The 10,089-nt window shown below is 40.1% G+C and overlaps 2 protein-coding genes across 3 annotated transcripts; one reads left to right on the top strand and one right to left on the bottom strand.

Annotated features, from left to right (window-relative positions):
- Positions 1 to 808: 808 nt before the first annotated feature.
- Positions 809 to 7,738, top strand: LOC134210678 (NADH dehydrogenase [ubiquinone] 1 alpha subcomplex subunit 5). Of its 2 annotated transcripts, none has more exons than XM_062686870.1 (4): positions 809 to 894; positions 956 to 997; positions 1,092 to 1,253; positions 7,474 to 7,738. In XM_062686870.1, the coding sequence occupies exons 2-4, from the start codon at positions 977 to 979 to the stop codon at positions 7,660 to 7,662; spliced, it is 372 nt and encodes a 123-aa protein (XP_062542854.1). In that variant the 5' UTR covers positions 809 to 894; positions 956 to 976; the 3' UTR covers positions 7,663 to 7,738. The 2 variants fall into 2 exon arrangements, with proteins under 2 accessions (XP_062542854.1, XP_062542855.1); XM_062686871.1 differs by having other exon boundaries at positions 839 to 898.
- Positions 7,577 to 9,488, bottom strand: LOC134210679 (uncharacterized). The gene is made up of 3 exons (XM_062686873.1): positions 9,146 to 9,488; positions 8,887 to 9,082; positions 7,577 to 7,817 (listed from the first exon to the last, which is right to left on the bottom strand). Exons 1-3 carry the CDS (start codon positions 9,221 to 9,223, stop codon positions 7,777 to 7,779), a joined length of 315 nt encoding a protein of 104 aa, XP_062542857.1. The 5' UTR covers positions 9,224 to 9,488; the 3' UTR covers positions 7,577 to 7,776.
- Positions 9,489 to 10,089: the final 601 nt, after the last annotated feature.

The raw sequence follows: 10,089 nt of genomic DNA, 5'->3' as shown, positions 1-10,089 counted from the left end.
TTCGAGTGGGAAACATTTTCGGCTCCCTGGGCGTAGTGTATCCACACAAAATACATACTCATGCATTTGATGGGCATAGCAAAGCGTTTAATTAATAACTCTGGAAATGCTAATAGAACACTTTCCAGCCCCAGTCCCATTGAAGAAGAAGAGGAAGAAGGGAGGTTGCGGGTTTTGTCGCAGCCCGAGCAGGAGCGAGGACCTTGATAACAGCAGTTGGTACGAACTTGCTGTGGATAAGAAAAAAAATACCAAAAAATAAAATAATAAATCAATGTGCATAACATGCTCAGGTATTTTATATCTGAAGTATTTTGCATATTATTTTTTGGTATTTTACCTCGTATGCACACCGAGTTCACAACAGAATCAATAACATATCTAGGTAGTATTGGTGGTTGGGAGGCAATGTCATATTAGAAATTTAGAGACAGTACTCGTCGATAGAAATGGGGTCTCCAGTAACCTTGCGAGCAAACAAATAAGACGAAATATGGCCCGAATGAAGTCTTGCTTCAAATTAATTGTTTTCAACTATTGATGCTTTCGTTATTTCTTTGGATTCTGAAACAGCTTCGATAGCTAAACATTAGTCTGCAATCAAGCATTGTAATATAATGAATTTCCAAATTATTTCTAATAAAGCTGGGTGCACATGTAACAGATGTCGCTACCGTTTACTGCATCTACGTATTTTCATTTCGCTGCTCGCTTATCAGAAAAGAGTGAGAATGAGAAAAAGTGCTCACTGTTTATATTGTTGTAGCTTATTTTGCCCCATATTCCTTTTATACGATATGTCGACTTTATCGAATATTTTCATTTGTCAAAATAATCTGTCACAAACCTTGATTCAGTTGTGGAGTGTTGATTGGTTTTCAATTTTGTATTTAGGCAAGTAAAAATAATGATTTCCCAAGATTTTGTGCTTTATATAGATTAATTATTTCCGCAGGACTATCTTCAGAGTGAAAGGATGTCGGGGGCTATCAAAAAGGTAAGTTTCATTGGAATTGTGTCGAATCCATGAGTCCTGAATATCCATACTGATGTACTGATTATGTCATAACTGATTTGCTTCCCCGTCACAGGCAACCGGATTGACCGGGCTTAATGTGGCCAAGAACCCGCACCACACATTGACGGCTTTGTATAACAAAATTCTTCGGGCTGTAGCAAAAATGCCACAGGATGCGGCCTACCGGCGCTACACCGAGCAGATTGTTTCGGAACGAGCCAAGATTGTAGCATCGGTAAGTTATTGACACATGTACCTAATATTGTAATTCTGTAATATTTGTATTATTTCTTAATTATATATTTGTGTAAAAAAATATTTGATATTAGAGCTTTGATCGATGTCCATGCTAATTAGGATCAATGTAAAAATTTACATATATTTGAGATTTGTTTAATCTATTTGGAAATTTAAAATGTTGGAAAGGCCTCCAGCTGTTATATTAGAAAGTGTTTGTTACTTAAAACCGTTTCCTTAGATTTAAACCTCTTATTGGTGTATGTCAATTTAATTATCTGGTCGTGACCAACCCTGAAGTAACGGTTCTGTCTGTCTAGCTTATACTAATGACACACTGGTGGAATTCGTATCATAGTACAAACATCTTGAAAAGACTTCCATACCGATTATTGTTTTTACCAAATTATTCTTGCAATAATTTTCTTGTCCTTTTGTACCATGGTACAAGTACCACAGGTGTGTCTGTAGTATTAGGAAGGAAAAAACAAAACAAAAACTACGAACCTTCTATTATGACAATATTGAACCCATTTACAATAAGCCATTTTATGAGACAGATTCCATTCGGAAGTGACGCGTCAACGCGAGTGGACGGATTTTTTTCAAGAAGCGTAAACGTGGAGTTAAATTGGTGATCAAAAACTAGTTTGTGCGGAGTATTTGAAGCGAAATTGCTTAATTCAAGTTACGCAGAAGCATTAAATAAACGATTTTTCGATTGCGAGTTGAGAAGATAAAATATAACTGGAGTAAGGGAGAAAAGAAAAGTGAGGTTAGGGTGACGATGAACGCGGAAGAAGATCCACCAGACGGGGGCGGAAGTACGTCCAGTAGAATTGATTGGGCGCAGGAAATGGAAAAAATGGATGCGGTACGAACAGGAAATAGCATCGGACAAACAAGTAACAATCTGCAAAAACGGGAGGATGTGGTATACACCCACAAGGACGCTGCGCCGTACAGAGTGTACTTCGAGCTGAGGAACGATGAAGACGGAACGAAAAAAATCAACAAATTCGGACTTGGATCAACACTGCGCAGTAACGACACCTACAAACGTCACATCGTCGATATGAAGTACGCTGGTAGGCAGAAAATACTAGTATTTCTGAACAGCTATGTCAAGGCAAACCAGTTGGTGAAACATATCAACGAATCGAGCAAGATCTACAGAGCGTATGTTCCGCAACACCTAGTGTGTATCACAGGCGTCCTTGCAGGAATTCCATCGGAGATTCCGATCGAGCAAATCGCAGAGGACTTGGAATGCGAAGTGCCAATCGTTGCCGTTCGGCGGCTTACAAGATTCAACGACGGAATTAAGATACCAACCAATCGTGTCAGTGTTACATTTCGAACAAGTAGCCTACCAGACAAAGTAAGACTATTCTGCTGTATGAGTCGCGTACAACCCTTCATACAGAAGGTAGTGGTCTGCCTAAACTGTTTACGTACGAATCACCGCACTACAAATTGCAGAAGTGCAAAACGGTGCCAACGGTGCGCGGAGAGACACGAGGACAAACTTGAGTATGCCAACTGCGGCAACAGTAAGAAATGTGCCAATTGCAGAAGCACGGAGCATACCACAACAGACCCTAATTGTCCAGAAATCAAACGGCAGGATAAAATCAAAAAGCTCATGGCAAAAAGAAACCTGACATACGCCGAAGCGAAAGAGCAAGTTCCAACTGAAAATCAAAACTTGTATGAGGCACTCTACGACGCTGAAGAATTTCCAACTCTGTCAGACAGTTTTGCGGATATGGCCAAAGGAAATTTCCGTTGGAAGGATCCGCTACGAGAACAGTGGTTGTTGGCTAACAATGAGAGGAAGAAAATACAAGCCGCAGTCTACTTGGGAAAGCCCGACAAGCAGAACAAGAAGAGGAAAACTACAACTAACGCGGAAATCACCACCGAAAAGCGGAACAACATCGTCAGATCCGACGGATCAGAGAGCGCGAGCGGAGCAGCACTGAACAACAGCCACCGAGTTGATGAAAAGGAACGATGGGAAACGGTATCGAAGCAGGTCATAGCTCGGGTACAAAATGAGCAACAGAATCAGTTGATGACGTTCTACACGGATTTCATCGCCCAGCTAGATAACGACGAAGAAACGAAAGAAATGTTCAAGACATGCACGAGAAGGCATTTCAATTTCGCGAAATCCGTAATCCATCAGACAGACACGAAATAGCCAGGTAAGCACTTCTTCAATACAATAGCTGTAAACCAGAATACGAGATAAATAGAACAGATTAGCTTTTACCATTTCTATTAATCAAAATTCGGGAAGTTAAACAAATCAATAAAATTGATACAGTGTAACGTGCAGAGTTTAGATAAAAACAAGGCAGAGATCCACAGAGTACTGATGGGTGAGAGCTTCGATGTCGCCCTTTTATCAGAGACATGGACTAATCCAGCACTAGAAAGCACAAAAAAATATCACATCGCAGGAACTCATTTAATTCCATGTTCTAGGGATGATGGCTATGGAGGAACTGCAATCCTTTTACGCAACGAACATAGCTTTAGCAAAATAGCACTTCCCGTTCTGTCTAACAAAACGCAAGTGGCTGCAATATCGGTTAAGTCGATGAACTTGGTAATTTTCTCTGTGTACGTGAGCCCATCAATCAGTATAGCAGACTTCAAGGAGGATCTTCAAATTCTGTTCGACAAGTTCCGGCAGTACGACAACGCCATCGTCGGAGGAGATTTTAACGCGCATCACGGAGACTGGGGAGATGAAACAGTGGACAGAAAGGGAGAAATACTAGCGGACCTGATAAACGGTTCGAACTGTATTCTTCTGAATGACGGTTCTATGACGTTTGTCCCATTGAGAGTCGGATGTAGATCTTCAGCTATAGACTTGAGCATGTGTTCAACGAGAATTCTCTCGAATATTCGGTGGCGGACATTAACATATGGCATTGGCAGTCATCATATAGCGATTGAAATGACCATCTGCAATGGGAAAGGCGATCGGACAAAGTACTGCTACGACAACAAGCGAATCAGGGCCACAATAGCATCGTTGGAACCGTCAGAAATATGCAACGTAAACAATCTGACATCTGCAGTGAAGAACATACAGAAGTGCAACAGACGAAAAGATACCAAAACACCCAAGTTTTGGTGGACTGATACCGTGGACCAGGCATGGCGAGAAAAAAGCGAAGCGAGACGGGTTTTCAACAGGGAATCCAGTATACAGAATCTGATAGAGTTTAAGCGTAAGGCGGCTATCTTCCAGAACATGAAACGGACCGAAATGCGGAAGAAGTTTGAGGAGTTCACAGAAGAAATCGGACCACGAAGCAGCTCTAAGGAACTGTGGAACAAAATAGGTAGACTAACCGGGAAGAAAGTGAGAGTTGTTGAAAACAACACCATGCTTGACGATCCAGATGCAGCCAACCTATTTCTAGATAAACACTTTGGACCAAACGATCCAGAACCTTGGATCGATCCAGTGCCAGTTGCAACAAACAAACTACTAGATTTGACCACGTGGAATTCTATAATCGGCAAACGGAAGAAAACATCTGCGCCTGGGGAGGATGCTGTATCATACGAAATGCTACGATTACTAAAGCCAGGAGTATCTGAAAACTTGATAGACGATCTTAATCAAATGTGGTATCGCGGCACCTTAACTGATGAGCTCAAGACAATTAAAGTGGTGGCTATACCTAAGCCAGGCAAAGATCAATCGACACCTGAAGGAAAAAGGCCAATCTCTTTAGTTCCCACCATGACTAAAATTATGAATTCTGCTGTATTGGATATCATAAAAGATCATCTCCGCATCAACAAGATTCTCCCCGAGACATCTTTCGGTTTCAGAGAAGGAACTTCAACAACGACGGCGATTACCTTTGTTATAAATGAAATAAAAAAGAATAAAAGAGAAAACAGACTAACTGCGTTGATATGTGTCGATTTAACGAACGCTTTTAATGCTGTTCGCACTGACATGTTAGTCGATGCGCTTGCAAACATAAGAACACCTGAAAAAGTAATAACATGGATATCATCATTTCTTAGGAATCGGAAAATAGTTCTACACCTACACAACGGACATACGACGAGAAGAGTTTCGAATGGATTACCGCAAGGAGATGTACTTTCGCCGATGTTGTTCAACATATACACCGCTATACTGCACAGAATTCACATAGACGGAGTCACTTTAGTACAATATGCTGATGATTTTGAGATAGTGGTGACGGCTAGCGACTGGGAAACCTTGAATATAAGAGCGCAGGAATACATGGCTAAATTTGTTGAACACTGTGACAACCTAAATTTAGCAATAAATGTCGAAAAATCCAGCGTGATGACAATGAGTGTAGGCAAAAGAGTTCTTGATGTTAAGATCAAAGGTACCACCATGGAATCAGTAATAAAACAAAGGTATCTAGGGGTATGGATAGATAGATCAATGACCTTCGGAGCGCATATACGAATAATACGAGAAAAAATTCAAGATAGACTGTGTATGTTGAAAGTCCTTAATGGTGCCAAAACAGGAGCACATCCAGACACGATGCTCAAGGTTTACCAGTCCCTTATTCGTAGTGTTATGGAATATGGGTGTTCTGTACATAACAACGCTAGCAAAACAACCCGAAGAATCCTAGAAGTGGTAAACAATCAAAGTCTAAGAGCTGTCACTGGAAACACAAAATCAACACCTTTAAATTCCCTATCTGCCATTACTGGACAACCCCCAATACTATTCCGACAAGAAATGGTAATCTGCCGCGAAATAGCACGCTGTCTTACAAAAGAAAATGTTGTTGCTAAACAATTAAAACAGATAACAACATTAAATGACCACGATCAGGAAAAATTTTCATATATGGAGCAGCTATACTGGAAGAACAAGTCTAAATTCGATATACTGATGAAAACTGAACAGATTACAGGCGTTGAAGGAGTTGAAATTAATGAGTATTTAAATGAAGAATCAATAAAAAAGCAAGAAGTTAGTCTATTTAGGTTGAAGCAGTTGACCCTCGGAATGTTACACGGTAAATATAAAGGAAGAGGCAGAATATGGACCGATGCATCGAAGGATGAAGATAATTGCGGAATTGGAATATACTTCGAAGGAAGTCGAAAACGTGTACACTATCGTCTACGGCATGACACCAGTATAACGTCAGCAGAACTCACAGCTATTTGGGTGGCGTTAAAAATAGTTGAGGAAGAGCAGCTTACGTACCACGTTCTGTACACAGACTCAAGATCGTCCTGTCAAATACTTAGAAACGCAATTGACCAAGGAGAAGGAGAAACTATGGTTGCAGAAATACTGCAGATAGCAAACCGCTGGGGAGTTACAATTCAGTGGGTCCCAAGCCATATTCACATCACGGGCAATGATGTTGCGGACATGTTGGCGAGAGCGGGAACAAAAAACACAGCACCGACTATGGAAAACAAAATATTCATAAAAGACATTTTCCTGAAGTTTACCAAAGACCTCGAAACAAGAACCAAAGCATGGTACGAAGAGGAGTCCACCGAAAAAGGAAGAAAATACTATGCAATACAAGCGGAATGGAGCACAAAACCGTGGTTTGCAAAATCACAGCTAAAAGGAAAAGATATACGTCTTCTGAATCGACTTTTGTCAGGACACGATTATTCGAAGTTTTGGTTAGCAAAATGGAAACTGAAAGATAGCCCATACTGCGATATATGTGATGAAAATGAAACTGCCGAGCACGTTATATTACACTGTCCCCGATTTGGTGTGCAACGATACAATTATACATTCGATTGCCATTATGCTAATTTAGAAGAACTGTTCAAAACTGGTAATCAAAAGCTATTTGAAGAAGTCGCAAAATTTGTTCGCGAAATGAAACTGGATCTGTAAATCAGTGACACGGTCATCAAAACAACTGGGCATATAGTCTAGCTACTGGCCCATCCCTGAGCTGTCATACTCGATTGATGGCTACCAAGAAAGAAGAAGAAGAAGATGAGACAGATTCGAACAGCTGATCGAAATTTTGAGTGGACGGCTCGGTCTTTGTTTTGGTAAATTTGCATGTAAACCATCATCATTTCGTCATCATCATCATCATTTCATTTCATTTTCGCAAATGTTCCTTGTAAAATGTAAATATTAGTATTTGGTCTCCTGTCATTTGAGCTTTCTATAAAATGGCTTATATGGTTTGCAGACACCTGTGATTCGTGAAGTCGAGGAGAAGATCAACTGCGGACAAGTGGAAGAACTGGTCATCCAAGCCGAGAATGAACTGATTCTGGCTCGTAAGATGCTGGGCTGGAAGCCTTGGGAACCCCTGGTGAAACAAGCTCCGGCTACCCAGTGGTCTTGGCCACCAGCAAAAATACACGAACTCAAGTAAGGTAGACAACTAAATCGTATTTTATTGCTTGTTAGCTCTGATGACCTGTAAATACAGCTCTGAATAATTTAATTAATGGAAGAGAGTGAAAATTCTCCTGAGAAATCCTTGGAACTAAGTAAACACTACCTTCAGCTTGAGACGATAGTCATGACCTGGGGAACAAACCAAAAACATAGAACAACGTAAGTATTTGTCATTATTGTCAATAACTAGAATACAAATGAGGAAGAGTGGACAAAATGATTGTCGAATACAAGTACATAGGTATGGAGTGCCAATCGCCAGATTTGGAAACAACTCTTCGTATAAGACATTATGTTGCACTTAAGACTTTGATACATCCATAAATTTAGTAACGGATAGTAAAGAGGGGGTAACAGGTAACAGGTTTGTGTTGTCCTATCTTGATATTTCCAACGGTCACATTCCATATTTTAATACTCTCTTACACAAAAAGAAGACTTAATTGTGATCCTTTTAATAGTTCCATAGCAATGGATACAGATAAAGAAATTATTTTCACATTTTTAGAAGGATTGCAGATTTTATCAATTTATTGTATTTTTTTTTATTTCTTAATGTAAAACAAGTTTGGGAAATTCGCCGCAAATTACTCAGGTTGGAGAAAACTGAACAATTTACAATTTATGCAAGGATTTAGGGGAGCAAGAAGTGTCTTGTATTTTATAACGAGCCATTAAACAAAATTGTCGAAAAATTTCTTACGTAATTAATGTACAGCCTAAAGTGGGCACCCACTGCCAATACAAGTATACTGCCTGTAATCGCATAACTGTCCCATATAGTATAGGGTCCTATCAAATATTTTCCGAATCCAGTCAAAAGTCACTTGAACTCAAAGTTGTGTTAAACTGAGTTTATGTGATCGATGGGGCTCATGAGTATACAGGATGGAGAAAGATAATATTGTTGGCTCAGTAGCAAGCTCTGGTTATCGTAAATTGTTTCCTTTGGCTTTCAAGTCCATGACGAGAATATGATTGAACAATATCTGCCATCATGCTATCTAAACTAATTTTTATCGATGCTTTCCTGCTATGGAGTACCTACATCAGTGATCAACGTGTAAAGGAAATTGAGTTCATCAAGGACAAACTCATCTCTATGAATAGTTAGACAACACACTCAACTATAATTCTCAAAATCACATCATCTAATAATTATGTGTAAGTGTCAGCATTCCACTGATCTTAGCTTTACCATCACCATTATATCCGCCAAAGTGTTGATTGTAGCTGGCCGTGCCTTGCACTTCTGTGTTCCCACTTCTGCTGCGCCACAAACGAGCGATCGCTTCAGCGGTGACGTCCGTGCCCTCGTCCTGTTGATGGGTGGCCCCAAAGTTCATGGAAAACTGTCGTTTCACCCGACTAGAATGACTCACTGCTGGTGTCTGCTGAGAAAAATTGAGAACTTGATCGCTCGGTGCTATATTTCGGAAGCTCAAAGTCTCGTATACCGCTGTAGGACCGCATATGGCGGAAGAGAAATGAAACACGATCAGCAGAATCAGAAAATATATTCTGAATCTGATCATTTCGGAATCTTCTAATCGCACCTGTATGTACAATCACAATTAGTGCTGTTATGCAGCGTGATAGCAAGTCACTAAATCGCTAGACTGGTAGAGAATAAAAGCAGACTAGTGATGATAATGTTAGTAGCGTAGTACATTTTATTCATCAAGCGAACTGATAACGGTGAACGGAATAAGAATGGAGCTTTGGGTGTAATATGCTGTGTATTAATTTTTATATGTACCAAACACGTGTTTTATAATCGCATTATGGTGTGAAATAAAGACGAACGCAAGATTAACAAACACATTAGTGTCAAATGATTATTATAGTCATATGTAAGATCAATAATAGTTATTTATTACTGAATCGAAGTAACTGATTCTACTATTGTACCTATAGGGATATGTCGGATCAGAAGTGCTTTATACGGTACATTTACATAACTGCTGTAAACGACACGAAAATCGTGTTTTTACGCATTTTAAGTGGGTTTTGTCAGCTTGGGGCAGCATCGTCATTTCCTCAAAATTGATTGGGCACTGTTGTCCTTCTAACATCAGTTAGAGTGAGAGGATGTGACTGACCTATATGGGACCTGTCTAGGATGTGGTGGGGTTTGATAGTAACCTCTACTGAATTGCTATAAAAAGCAACATGAATCCGTAAGCAGGCTTTATCAAAACGAGCATTTGCCGTTCAAAACGCACTATTGTAGTCCCAGTGTGGAGAGGTACTCTAAACGTATATGGGTACATGATATGACGCCCCCGACAGAACAGGAGATTTGCGAGCGTCTATTCACCGAGGACGTCCGGCTCAAACAGCATCTATACTATCATTCAGTGGCTGAATATTTAGTATTTTTCCAGGAGGCTATAACAAA

This window comes from Armigeres subalbatus, chromosome 2, assembly GCF_024139115.2.
Source record: "Armigeres subalbatus isolate Guangzhou_Male chromosome 2, GZ_Asu_2, whole genome shotgun sequence".
Classification (NCBI taxonomy): Eukaryota; Metazoa; Arthropoda; class Insecta; order Diptera; family Culicidae; genus Armigeres; species Armigeres subalbatus.
Note: the sequence above shows the minus strand (reverse complement) of the source record. Positions and strands in the feature narration are given on the sequence as shown.